The sequence below is a fragment of the Maylandia zebra genome, linkage group LG23 (assembly GCF_041146795.1).
Source record: "Maylandia zebra isolate NMK-2024a linkage group LG23, Mzebra_GT3a, whole genome shotgun sequence".
Lineage (NCBI taxonomy): Eukaryota > Metazoa > Chordata > Actinopteri > Cichliformes > Cichlidae > Maylandia > Maylandia zebra.
This window is the reverse complement of record NC_135188.1, coordinates 28,348,349-28,362,859: the sequence shown is the minus strand read 5'-3', so window position 1 is coordinate 28,362,859 and position 14,511 is coordinate 28,348,349. Positions and strand designations below refer to the sequence as shown.

Here is a 14,511-nt window from a genome sequence, read left to right as displayed (position 1 = left end):
GCACAAGTCATCAGACACACCCCCTCAAACATGTCTGGGCTTGTGTCATTGCTGTGGATGGAATTTAAATGCAAGGCTCTGTCTATATCATCAATTTCCTACTATTTCATATTATGCTCTTATTGTATGACATGATCTGTGGTCTAATATGTGATATCAACAAATATTAGACCACATAGGTCTGTCGTAGTTCAGTATCACCCAAGGTCTATATGAACTATCATCTGTCATCCATTATTCTTTGTTGATCCACTTAGGCTACGTTCACACTGCAGGCGAAAGCGCATCAAATCCAATTTTTTTGACCCTATGCGACCCATATCCGATCATGGTATGACAGTGTGAACAGCACAAATCCGATATTTTCAAATCCGACCTGGGTCACTTTCGTATATGGTACTGAATCCGATACATGTCTGATGTTTTAGAAAGCGACTGCTGTTTGAACGGTCATGTCGCATTAAATCCGTCTTTTACGTCACTGACACAAGACAGACGCCAATTATCAGTGCCGGAGAAGACATCGTGAACGCTTCCTGGCCATCCAGTGAAATTGCTGGGAAGACAACGTTGGAGAAACGTGAACATTTTATTTGTACTGTATAACCTGCAGATTCTGCAGCTATCCTTTGAAGCACCGCTCCTCTAAAACAGCAATAAGGATAATTATTAGGTTATCTACATTATTATGTAAATAACAAAATAACTTAAAGCAAAAATTGGGAAACGTCAAGTCTGAAGTCTTTATATTAAGGGCCCTCAGTCAAACAATACTGTTTGCTCTGGGTCTATACAGAGCGCGTTGTGTGTGACGTCTTGTTTTGCGCATGCGGGCCGCTTTGAGCGTTCACACTAGAGCGCGTTTGCTGTCGCATTTTATTTGTAGTGTGAATAAGCAGACAAAAAAATCGGATTTGATCAAAAAATCGGAATTGAGCATTAAGACCTGCAGTGTGAACGTAGCCTTAGAAAACAAACATGCCACTGTAACGAAACTTCTTAAAAATTCAATAAAATTTGATTTATCCAGAAGATAATGAGTACTTTTACTTTACTTACAGGCATGCTGAGGTCCTTTACCTGAGTAAAGCATTTGAATGAGATACAGTGAGGTTTTTTTTACCCAAACCACAGGTGTCATAATGAGCTGCAGCTATCAGCTCTTTTGGTGCCTCTGAAAATTTATTGGATTAATGAAGTCCTGAATCACAGGGGCAGCACGGTGGCACGGTGGTTAGCACTGTTGCTGCAATTGAGTTCAATTCCAACATCAGGCCGGGGTCTTTCTGTGTGGAGTTTGCATGTTCTCCCCGTGTTTGCGTGGGTTCTCTCCGGGTACTCCGGCTTCCTCCCACTGTCCAAAGACATCAGAATCAGAATCAGAATACTTTATTAATCCCGAAGGAAATTAGGGTTACAGCAGGCAGCACGCTAATTGCGCATGTGCACTTACAAAGGAACCTTCTGACCAACTTAACACAAACATCACATTGGGGAGACACGTCAGAAAGGTAGGCTGATAGGAAAAAAAACAACGAAAATACATAACATGAGGTAAGAGGAGGAGGAGAGAGGTAAGACATGCAGCTTGTGGGGATAGGTTAATTGGATAATCCAAAGTTGCCACTAGGAGTGAATGTGAGTGCGAATGGTTGTCTGTCTCTGTGTGTTAGCCCTGCGACAGACTGACGACCTGTCCAGGGTGTACCCCACCTTTCGCCCTATGACAGCTGGGATAGGTTCCAGCGCCCCCCACGACCAGAGACTGTAATCCGATTACTTTTTTCAAGTAACGAGTAAAGTAAGGGATTACTATTGCAAAAACGGTAATTAGATTACCGTTACTTTCCCGTAGGAACGCTGCGTTACTGCATTACTAAAACCGTGATTTTTTTGCGAGAATGTCTCATGACAGTGACGTAAGCAAGTGCGATGTTCATGACAAGAGCTGTGTGCAGATCAACAATGGATCGCCTGCGGGAGAGAGTATGAGCGTGCAGCGTTTAAAGTGTGGAAGTACTGACCTTACTTTAAGTTTGATTCCAAAAGTGACAAAAACATTAGCGTCCATTAGCATTGTGCGTGGGAAAAAAACTTCTTTTTACAGCAAAAAACCCCTAAACTTCCAAGCAAACACCGAGTAGCTACGACGTAATGGGAAATTCACAGAGAAACTCGCGGATTCTTTCACTGACCGCTGCGTAACACATGCACCAGGGTAAACCTCCGCCTACCCAACTCCTGCTTTACAGGTGAAAATAGAGCAACAGGACCGCTGAGTCTTTGACTTTATTTATTTTCTGCTGTGTTTTACTTGCATCTATTTGAAAGAGTGAGTGTAAACACAAAAAAAATATATATTTTATGTGCTGGAATGTGCAGAAAATAGGTTTAAATAGGTTTAAAACAAATTTCTTCCAGTCAGAGAATGTTGCATATAATTAAATGTTTGCTTGATGCATAAAGTTAAAAGATTAAAACTAATAAAACAAGTTTTAAAAAGGACTTTTCCATTTGATTACATTTTGTATGATGGATTGTGCAGAAAAAGTAGAATTGGGCTGAAAGATCTATCGCTTTATCACCTATTCAGGTTGTAAATCGTGTTTTTAAAAAGTAACTAAGTAACTAAGTAATTAATTACTTTTGAAAATAAGTAATCAGTAAAGTAACGGGATTACTTTTGGGGGAAGTAATCAGTAATTAGTTAAAGTAACTTGACCAACACTGCCCACGACCCTGAAAAAGGATAAGCGGAAGCGAATGAATGGATGAATCACAGTGACGTTTCCCTGTGAAGGTGTATTTTTCCAGCAGGCCAGTTTTATATTTAGACATTATTTGCAGACAGCTAATTCTCCAGTGGACCTCCGTGATGACACCAGCTGTGGTTCCTGGATGATTTATGGAGCAACTGGGAAGCTTCTGTATTATTTTACAGAATACAAATAAGCTAGTGCCAACAATACCTGCTATTCAGTCAAAGTCCATAAACATCTGCTCCAATTTCATAAACTTGAGCAAGGTATTGGAACCCAACCATCTATTGGGGATGGCAGTGAACAGGGTATATTTAAATGCTTTGGTGTTTCAGTAGTCAAAATTCTCCAAAACACGATCTGCTGACAAAATCTTGTGGACATTTTGAACTCAACATCAGTTTTCTGTGTTTAATTTCATTTTGCAATCATGCAAATCCCTAATTTTAGTTAAAAGAGTTATTTTACTGCTCCATAGTCACAAACTGGATGGGTTTTTAGGGGAAACTAGAGGACATGTGGCCGCATGTGAGCCCCATTAACCTACAATACACATGATTATTCATCCCCTGTTTAGCAGGTGGTGCAGCCTGAGGAGCGAGGCTGGAAAATCCAGTTTTCATATTTTAATGATGTTTAACTATCTAGACTGTTTTGATCAGATTTGCCTAGTTTGGTAGATATTAGCTGTAGAAATGTCTGTCTTCTGTGAAATATAATTGAATTAAATGACACTCATTTTGTGAAGCTCAAACCGGTAAAAGAAAAAGTTGCTTTCTGTGCTTCCTTCTAAGGTATTTTATACACATTACACTTTACTAAATACTTTAAATTGTTGTAGTTTTGTAACAGTGACTGTCATCTGTACTTTTGTTGTACATCATAATGAATATTAAAGGTGCAAAACACCGAAATTCGTTATGCAACAGCATGTTTAACCATTAGGTTTACAGTGCAGATTTCTTCTTTTTCTTCTTCTCGCTCCTTTTAGGAGTCTGCACAGCAAATCATCTGCCTCCATCTCCCCCTGTCCCTACCATCCTCCTCTGTCACACCAACCCTCTGCATGTCTTCTTCACATCCATCAGTCTCCTCTTTTCCTCCTGCCTGGCAGCTCTGTCTTCAACATCCTTTATCCAATATATCCACTTTCCCCTCCTCTGCACACGTGCAAAGTATCTCAGCCTTGTCCCTCTAACTTTGTCTCCAGACTGCTCGACCTCAGCTCGACCTCTGATTAAGTCATTTCTAATCCTGTCAGTTCTGCACTTCCACTGTCTACAAACCATAAAACATACCAGCTCTCACTAGCATCTGGTAAACTTTCCCTTTCACTTTTGTTTCTTTACATCTGTCACAAATCACCCCTGTTCTTGATAATCCCAGTGTTTGATTTGGCAAAGATTTTAGGAGCACATTAGGACACTAGGAGTAGACTGGCTCGGGACCCCCACCTCCAGCAACCACGCTCCAACCTGTTGGGAAATACACAGTTTTCCTTTGCAAACAGTGTTTGCCACAATCAAAAAGATAGTTTCTGCCCAGAATGTTGACTTTAAATCATTTAATTAACTTTCCATGAAACGGTATAAAATGTTAAATGTAATGAAATCTGGTCAAATGAAATCCACCTGATGGGTTTGCATCCAGTTTATGCCAAGCATAAGTATTTGAATGAATTAACCTTTAAATTTTTACATATTTCAGTTGCAGTTTACTCAAAATTATTGCTTTACGTTTACTGGGAGTGAAAATCTATTTTATTTTTGTGGAGGCGGGGAGTTGACAATTTGTCTCCAGGCCTCCGCAACTTTGGCATAAAATACGACACGAATGTTTGCTCAGACTTGGGTGAACTGATTTAAATTTGGCAATCAAACACTCTCAATTGCGCGCACCTGTGAAATTCTTTCAAAATCCTTTACAATATTATGTATATTATGTCAGTGAGGACTTTGCAAAATGCTTGCAGGCTAATTTTTAAAGTTTAAATGCCACAAAGTTTGTTTCCAGCTACTAAATTGTGAATAATTTCTGGTTTTCTTCATCTTCTTCGAAAGTAAACTGCATTTACAGCTCAATAGATTTCACACACTATTCTGTTTATCACAACAATAAGTGGAATGAACAATAAGAAAGGTCAGCCACCACCTTGAGCAATTCACTCTAAGGGCTTAAACCCCCCAGATTTACAGATATAGTGCTGTGTCACTGTATCTATTAGTAATGTGGAATTAAAGGCTGTGCCCAGAATACTCATGATAAAAGAAAAAGGAAACATCTGGTTTCACCCTCTGTGGTGAATTTTTACCATGAAGTCTACATTTTATCATTCTGTGCTTAAACCTCTGTGCTTTGTACCAAAAGTTTCAAAAATGTGTGTAATTACATTATCTGAACCAAATGCTGTTAAAAGGTGCCGGACACACTCTTAGTGTTTAAAATCTTGAATCCCCCCTTTAACAGCCTCTCAGCGAGCTCACAGACGGTGAGAAATCAGTCAAGCCGCGCAGGCTGAATACAAAATGGGTTTTACACTTAATTCTAACTGGCACCAAATAGGTCTTAAAGAAGAGGCTTAAATCACCGCGTCATGGTGGATGTTGGGTTATAATCACTGCTGTTAATGTCTTGCCCCAGGAGCTCCAGTTCGAGCGGCTGACTCGGGAGCTGGAGGAGGAGCGGCAGATCGTGGCTAGCCAGCTGGAGAGGTGCATGCTGGGAGCCGAGTCACCAGAAGGAGACAGCAGCAGGTAGATTTGACTAAAGTGATCACATCAAGTATTTGGAAGATTTTTGCAATTAAAAACACACAGTATCTCATGACAAAAATACACATGACCACCTCTTATCGTTTGAGTTTTCCTTTCGACATTGGCTGCTTTTTCACCCTATTCAGCCCTTACTTGTATCTGACCATTTTCATTCAAATTATTTTAGTATTTGTGTGCCAAGAAAATTATTACCAAAGACCCATTAACTGACAAACGTGGTACATCTATGTGCAGTGTATCCTTGAGTTTTTCTTTGGATGTTACTCAAGGACATGCAAGGACATATTTTTTGTTGGACCCTAGTTTCTTCAGTGTAAGCATGTATAAATGGGTAAGAAGAAGAAGGATGTTAGCATTAATAAATACAGTGCAGTACTGTGAAAAAAGTCCTGAGCCACCCTCATTTCTCGATCTTTTGTTAGAAAAGAAACACTTCTTTTGCCCTCCACTTGTCCAGTTCCCTAAAGGACAAACTGCAGAGCACGCTGAGATATGCAAGTTTTCAGGTAATAGCTTTTTGTGAATCACCTATTTTTGCATCTATTGGTTTCTATTTTATTTCTCTCAGCTTTGTTATCTTTGGCATTCTTCATAGATTCAAATAAAGAAAACAAAACAAATGATGTGATTTTGTGCAATATCCAAACAAACAAAAAAGGCTCAGGTATTAGGACTGGACTGAAAATGAGTGTAAAAGCAGCCAATGTCCAAAGAAACAGTGTGAAAGAACTTTAGTAAGTCTAGAATTATTGCTCAACTTTAATTTAGCATACTTACAAGAAACTCTGGCCCCTTGAAAGTATTTTTTTTTTCATTTAATTTTCGTATCTGTAGCAAAACAGCCCTAATAATGCACCTATATTTGTTGTTGTTGTTATATGGATTCCAGCTGGCTGTAAATCACACCCAGCTCCAGAAAGCTCTGTCAAACCACATAATGGTGAAATCTGTCTTCATGAGGAGTGATGTTCAGCCAGCTGACAGTCACTTTGTGGTGTCACAGCCAGCATACATCACTCTGAGCACAAACAGAAACCTTGAAATCCACAAAACTGCTGAAATATTAAAGAAAACTTGACACTTTATGCATGATGTCTGTAATTTTGACCCTTAAAAGATGCTTCAAGTTGTAACATTGGTCCACAAATCATAAGACAATAAGCATTACAATATCTAGTGACCTAAACAGAGCTTTGACTTTGGTCATATTCTTAGAGGTAGTTGTATTTGTATGGGGGGTTTTCGGTGTTCATTTCAGTATAAATGATTTGTTTTCAGCTGCAGGTGTTTCCTCAGACTTCAGTCAGTCTGTGTAAAAAGTGACTTGAACTCACACAGCGTTACTTTCTTCATTGTTCTTGTGTATTGGTTGCTTTTTTTTTTCACGAGATGGTTCCCTATCCAGTTTATCTTCTTATATCTTCTCTACCGTCTTCCTTCTTCTTCCTGGTCTGATCGGACGTAGACAGTGACTCTAATTTGATTTACCTCTCTCTCTGCTCTCTCGCCTCCTCCATTTCCTCATCTGCTCTGCTGCCGAAGCTCATCCGAGAAGTCGTTTGCATGGAGATCCGCAGGTATGACTTCTTTTGTTTAACATTTAACATTATGTAATAAATAAAAGATACAAAATGGTAATATAAAGTGTTGGCATGAAGGCTACATGAAGGCAAAAAGCTTCAGTGATGCTCAGTGGAGTTTTATTCCATGCCTGCGGTACTTTCATTTAAATGGTAAATGCTGTAGTTTCAGATAGGATGAAGTGTATATGATTAGGCCGCTGAAAGAACTTTGTTTTTTAACATGAGAAAGCTATAATAGCCTCCAAAAGGCTGAACATTGCCAGAATGCAGCACCAGCCGGTCAAGCAAAGCAAAGCAATGTTTCTGCCAGTATATATACTGTATGTATAAAAGCTTTGAATTGGGTCCATTTACTATTCTGTCACAGATCCCTTTCCTCAGATTTCCATCCCATTCTTCACTGTCATCTTTCCCCTGAAATAAAAGAAGTGGTATAAAAAGAACTGATGCAGAGATGATGCTGTTGATTTGCCATACCTGTGTTTTTCAATGCGTGTGAATCTATGTGTGTGAAGTACGTGCATTAATGCTAGAGTCTTTGCATGTTTTTAATCGTACAACAGGCGGAGAGTCTCAGGGCGGAGCCACAGAGGGGTCTGGATGTCCTGGTCGTCACCTGGAAGCAGAGGAGGGACTCTTCCTGCCGGAGCCGGACCGAGCATCCCTACATGGCAGTGAGGGTCTGTTAAATATACTCAGCACACGGTTTAAACGATGCTTTAGGAAGGGACTAAAGTTCATGATGTTGAGTGCAGATTCTGGAAAACACCAGCATTTTTAGTTTACTCTGCAGCCATGCAGCAAAATAAGTACACCCTCTTGTAATCTTACATACTGGGACAAAGCAAAATCTTCTGGTCCTAAAATGATTTATATTAACAACATCACCCCTTGATTCAATAGCTTATCGAACCACCTTTAGCAGCAGTAACTTGAATATATCTCTCATATTCTTGTGGAGGAATTTTTGTCCAAATTCGGTCATCGCAACACCTTCGTTCTTTTCTCTTTCAATCATTCTGTTGTAGATTTCCTGATATGTTTGGGGTGATTGTGCTGTTGCACGACCCAGTTTAAGCCAAGCTTTAGCTGTTGGACAGATGGCCTCTAGAATACTTTGGTATACAAAGGAGTTCATGGTCTGCTCTGTCACTGCGGGATACACTTTCCTGTGGCTGCAAAACAACGGGATTTCATCCAGCATGCAATATCATCTGAAAAGGATCTGATGGGTACCATCTTTATTTTTGGATGTTGATGAGCCCAAACACACTGCCAATGCAGTAACACAAAATGCAACACTATCAGTCATGGATTGGCCTCCCAGAGCCTGGACCTCAACATTATTGAAGCAGTGTGGGATCATGTGGACAGAGAACAGAACAAAACATCCAAAGAAGAGCTTTGGATGTCCTTCAAGAAGCCTGGAGAAATATTCCTGAAGACTACTTGAAGAAATGACAAGAAATGAGGGGTGGCTCAAGGCTTTTTTACAGTACTAAGTTTTAAGGAATGTCTACCATACAAGCATGTAGCATCCTTCAGCTTCACAGTCAGATCCACCCCTCTCTCATCAAGTCTAAACACCAGATGCTGAGGGAGCCAAAGCTCAGCCCGAGGCTTCACAGCAGCATTTTACCAACCAGTGAATATAAGTCCACAATTCTGAACCCACACTGGACAATCTGATCACATTTAAGAGATGCCAAAGGCCCCACACTGTTTCAGATGAGTCTAAAATACCCAGAACCTGATATCCGCCTCCGCTCTGCTGTCTGAGTTTTATTTTTTATAGTCTGCCATGTTTGGCGGAAATGTTTCCCACGTATTCACTCGTGGGAGCTTTGCATTACAGCCACAGCCTGCCTAATGTCCAACAGCGGTTGGACATTAGGCATCTTCACTGGAGTGTTTGACACTTTGGTCCATCAAGCTACCTCAGAAGCTTGTGTTAAACCACAAAAAAGTTGGACGGCCAGCAAAGCGAAGCAGTGGGTGCAGCTGTGAATTCTTATATGTGCAGAACACTTGCTGGTTTTATTCATGTTTTTAAAGCACGACGCAGAAAAAGACTCGGCCTCCTTCTCCCTCCACATTTATTATCGGTACCATTAGTAAAGATGTAACATCTGAGTAGCGATTTGTAATGTTTAAAACAAACTTGCCTTTGGTCTTATTTATATTGCATACAGCTGGAGTGCACTGGAAGTGTAAAAATATCACCCACGCTTCCTCCTCCTGGTGCTACAGGAGAAAGTAGGCCAGCAGATTGTTCCAGGAACGGCTTAATGCAGATGTCCGCGTGTATGTATTTATACGCATAATATTTTTTTAACAAGTTGAAAGCCGAGTGAGATACTATGCAAATCGCAGTAAACCGCAGTGACTGATGTCGGGGTGGCTGTGGTTTGATCACACCACGTCCTGCTTTAATGTGTCACAAGAAGCACTGAGGCCTCTTATTGTGCTTTCCTTCCAGGCTCAGGAGGTCACTCGGTCCAGATGACCTCGTATTCTGACAGCGGCTACCAGGACAGCAGCGTCAGTTACTACAGCAACCAGAACGTAGTGCGTTCGGAGCCCCGAGCATCAATATCCAGAAGCCCAAGAGCAGAGGGTCAAGCTTCTGGGCAGGTAGGCCTGATCTCCAAAGGGTTACATCACAAGTCACTAACCTTAGAAAGAAAAGCTCAGGGTAAGATTTTACCTCTGTGTCCACTTAGCTTTTCAGCCACATTTAGTAAGATTAAGAGCACAAAGGTGAAAACCACAAATACAAATGTGTAAAAATGTCTTAAACCAATATTTTAGATCCATCCCTTACTGTGGAGAACATAAATGTTAGTGCTTTGCCAGTTCATAAAGGGTACTACCAGAGTCAGTCCTGTATGATTACAAAATGTATGTGCCACCTTTACAGGCTATGTGACACATTTAATTAACGAGCTACTTTCAACCACACCCATGAATCGGTGTGCATAGTCACAGCTATGATTTTTACACTCATAGAGAAATGTAGCAACAGTTATAAAAGTGCAAAAATATCTATGTTAGATCGCAGATGCAAAGCAGGAGAGACATTTTCTCTCGCTGCAGTAGCGTACCAATGAACTCAGCACAGGGAACTCATTAAAGGCAACATTAACTATAGTTGTACACTGGACGTTGGTACTAAAGCAAATTAGGACAACCAGTGTTGCTAACTCCTCAGTAAGGAAAATCGCTATTGGCTGTCCTAAAAGTCGCTAGAAGTCGCCAAATGACGTCATCGCCTAATTTGCACAATTGGTCATGCTAATGTAATTGTAACCTGCGTTGTTGGAGAGAGAAATAACATCGTGGAAGAGACAAAGTGAGTAAAAAAACGTCCTAAATGCAGTTAAATTTATTTAGAACTACAAATTAAATTTCTTTTAGCAATTATTGTTTTTTTAATGTCACAATTCCAACCCTGCTCCTTTACCCGGGCTTGGACCGGCAAAAGTGACTCGAAACTGGCACTCTGGTGGCGTTACTTTGTGTGTGTTTATAAGTAGTTTTAAACCTTGTGATTCACAAAACAGCATAACAATAAAAGAACTGACTGCGTCACAGTCAGTGCGGGAGCAGCGGCTTCGCTCATGCGCGATTCATTTGCCGTTTGGACGCACAGGTGTGAACGTCTCCTGCCCTGATAGCAGGTGGGGGAGGACTATCCTCCGCCTGTGAGCGCTTTGGTACGGGCAAGGTGCCCAAGGCAGCATCGCTGCCTGTTGAGAGTAAGAGCGATACGTGTTTTCACGTCAAAAAGTCGTCATAAATAAGTCTCCAGTAATACCAGAAAAAGTCGCCAGATTTGTCGCTAGTCGCTTTTTAGAAAAAAAAGTCGCTAAGGGGGTCTGAAAACTCGCTAAATATAGCGATAAAGTCGCTAAGTTGGCGATAACACGGTGAATTCCAGCTGCTAGCGAATCATCGAGTAACACGATCAAAGCTCCAGCGCAGGTAATTGAACCTCATGAGGAGAAATCATATTCAGGTTTCCCACATTTGATTGGTTTTCAGAGCGTTGCCACCCGAAAAATATGTATCTTTGCTCTAAGCAATAATATTCTTTCTTAAAGTAATGACAGCTGGTTGAGGCTCGGTAATTACTGTCATGAGCGACGAAGAACATCAGCTAAACCCTTCAAATCAAAACCACTTCTACCTTGAAATGTCTCAGGCTCAAACATTATCAGCTCCTTTCTTTGTGGCTAATAATTATACGCACTTAGAATGAAAGTAGGAGTAGGAATGACAGATAATGGTGAGCCTGTTTGAATTTTCTCCTGATTTATTCCAAACCCAGCAGCCTCACTGGATGGGCTTACATGTCTCCGCTCTTAATTTCCCTTCGAGGCGTTCGAGGCTGCGATGGATTAAGGCGGCACAGATCGGCATCCAGTTGGCTGAGTCTGTAATTAGGAGACATTCTATATTTCATAAATGAGGAGAAGAAGAAAAAAGGGAAAATGTTTGTCACCATAAATCAGGAAAATTCTGTCAAGTCTTCCCTAAAAAGTGACGCTCAGTCTGAAGTGTAATGAATTAGGACGTTTTCCCAGAGGCAAGCACGTTCAGCTTCTTGGACAAATGGAAAAGATAACGATGCTCTTCATCAGACGTGATGAAGTGCGCTGTCTGAGAGTGTGGCATTACTCCTAATTGGCGAGTATATTTGCAAATGGGAGAGGCGCAGTGTGCAGAATTTAATGTTCATTTGTCAGGTATTTATTTAGGAAATCAAAATGCTGAAGTGATTAATTGTCAACACTGTTACGGGTATTATACTTGACATTTTTAGTCACAGAGGAGCAAAGAATCAAGTGAATGTTAATTAGAAATGAATAAAATGCCATTAAATGTCATTTAATAATGATGCAGGCAGGCAGGACTACTGGAATATTTATTTAATTTCAATTATCCAAAATAAGAATACGGATTTTCAGTGTTTTTAATTGTTTCGTTTCTCTGCACCCTTCCAAGCACATCACTGAACATGATGCACATTTTAAACAGCACATAAGGGCAATTTAATGGTTTTTGCACAAACGTAATGACCTGTGAGATGCAAAGGGCACTTTAGGAAGGTGTAATAAAAATTCATGCCTCATTATCAGATGAATAAAATGTCACACTCTACTCTCTGGAAGGGTAAACTGTAATATTTCTTCTCCTCTTGGTTTCCCAGGCCTCCAGCCGGGTGTTACGGAGGATGGCCTCCCTCCCCTCCAGGAGCCAGTCTCCTGGCTGCGGCACCGCCGGCACAGTCTCACCTTCCCGCATCTCCCTGCGAACATCCCAAGGCAGCACGTATGACTCGCCCATCCTGTCTGAGCCCAAACCGCTGGCCGCTGTTTTCCCAGGCACTACCATGCCGCCCTCCTGCCCGTCGCCGACCTCCCCGACTGAGAGCACCCAGGGTAGAGGGGGTGGTGCAGGTGGAATTGTAGGAGGAGTTGGACTAGGAGGAGGCGAAAGAGGAGGAGGAGGAAGTGGAGGACGTCTGGGGTCCTCCCTTTCCTTGATCGAGGGGAGGGGTTCAATGGGGTCACCGCTGCGCTCAGGAATGACGGCGGTGCCGCAGCACTACGGCTCCACCCTCCCCAGGCAGAGCCAGCCGCTGGCGTACGGCACCGATCCATACGGCCTGTACCAGAGGAGCGCTCTGCCCCGCCCAGACAGCCTCATAGGTCAGTGTGACACCCAGCTAATAACGGTCATGCTCATCGGTACCTGAGGAAATTAGTCCCCAGAAAAAGGATGAGATTGTCAACAGTCTTTCTAATGTGCCTCCACCTTAAAAACAGATTATTAGCTTTCCTGATGAGATTTAGATGCAGCGAGTTGTCACAGATTAGCTTTAAGACTTGAGACAGGAGAAAACAATCGACTCTAAAGTTCAGCGATTACATGTTTTATCTTGCTTGTTTTATCCACATAAAGGTGATAATGTTACAGAGGGTTATCTGTCTGCAGACAGCAGTCTCCACTCATTTCTAGGATTAAATCAACTCATCAGAGTCTGTTTCCTGAGCTGCCAGATGCATCACGTTGTCTCGTTTCCCTTCTTAGAGTGTACGTACCTCAAACTGCCAAAAAGCAACAAGATTTTCTATTTTTGAAGCTGTTCTAAGCAGTATTTATAGTCATATATTAAAACATTAGCTCCATTCTTACCTTTATTTACATTTTCCATTTGCTCCCTAAAATCAGAAATATTTATAGCAGACGTACACATTGCATTCAACAGCTTTTTAAGGTTTCTACCAGTGTAGTTGTTTCTGCAAAAACTACAACTGTTATCTTAGCAGTTCTGGTTTTTGAATTAGCAGGCTAATAAATGTATCATATTAGCCTCCTGTAGCCATTAGCCGTTTTACAAAAATAACAGCTTGAAAAATAATCAGACGTTTTGAAAAAAGGAAATAACTACTACTGTTTCAACATTTCAGCCGGTAATTATCTAATTATGTCACAAACTGCAGATTGAAGCCCGCTAAATCATTATTTAAAGACTTCTAAACAGCGTTAACTATGATTCAGTGCTTATTTGCTGATTTGGTTTTAACTTTTTGGATGGTTTTTAAATCTTTCTATTCTTTTTCTTTTTGTTCACCCAGGTCCTGGCAATCAGGACAATCAAGATATTATAAAAAGCAAAAAAAATCAGAGCGTATAATGTAAAACATAACTGGTCCACTTGCAGTTAAGTCTGTGTGACTTTACAGAACAACTTGGAAACAAAGGGCTCTTTCATGCGTCAGCAAATCCAATCCCAACTAAAAGAAATATGGTTTTAAAATAAAGCCAATTATTAAAAAGCATGATCTAGATCAAAGTCCTTCTTTTCAGTTTCAGTTCTCAGAGGGAAACTAGGTCAAATAAGGCATTAAATTCGTAGTCTTAAATTCGACATAGTAAAACCATCGCAACCAGTAAATGTTCATGAATAGCTTGATTCTCTTTCAGAGCTGCAGAGGCTGATAAAAATCTCAGGTGTGAAACTGTGTAAACAAACCTCTGGGATCACTGCAGCCTACGGTCTGATATTGCATTCCAAACGTACTGAGTGGAAAGGCGCAGCTTCTCCTTTCCTCCATCTCTTGAGTCAGTAATGTAGCCGGTAGAGAGGTCAGTCTCTGGCCTGGAGGGCTGCTGGAGAAACGTTAAGTTTCCCTTGAGAAAATGGCTGCACTGCAGCGGGAGGCGGACTGATTGTGCGCTCTCCTCGCTGTAAATAAACAAAGCCACGCTCCACAGCCTCGACACCATTTCCTCTGTTGATTTAATAACCTTTCCTTGGTCTGGGGAAAGTTGACTGAGCAGCGCTGATTTAATATTGTAGCACACAACATTTGTGCTCTCTGCAGA

The 14,511-nt window shown here is 41.2% G+C and overlaps 1 protein-coding gene across 7 annotated transcripts in view; it reads left to right on the top strand.

Moving 5' to 3' along the window:
* The window catches only part of LOC101483814 (plakophilin-4), a 78,390-nt gene that overhangs the window by 24,918 nt on the left and 38,961 nt on the right, over positions 1–14,511 (top strand). For 3 of the 7 annotated variants that reach the window (XM_076880687.1, XM_076880686.1, XM_076880688.1), the window contains exons 3-7: positions 5,400–5,512; positions 7,076–7,110; positions 7,680–7,796; positions 9,596–9,750; positions 12,329–12,830. In XM_076880687.1, the coding sequence (XP_076736802.1) occupies positions 5,400–5,512; positions 7,076–7,110; positions 7,680–7,796; positions 9,596–9,750; positions 12,329–12,830 (922 nt within the window). Of the gene's footprint in view, positions 1–5,399; positions 5,513–7,075; positions 7,111–7,679; positions 7,797–9,595; positions 9,751–10,435; positions 10,469–10,765; positions 10,875–11,052; positions 11,101–12,328; positions 12,831–14,511 lie in introns of those variants that run through there. The other 4 variants (XM_076880689.1, XM_076880692.1, XM_076880691.1 and 1 more) reach the window with 4 other exon arrangements.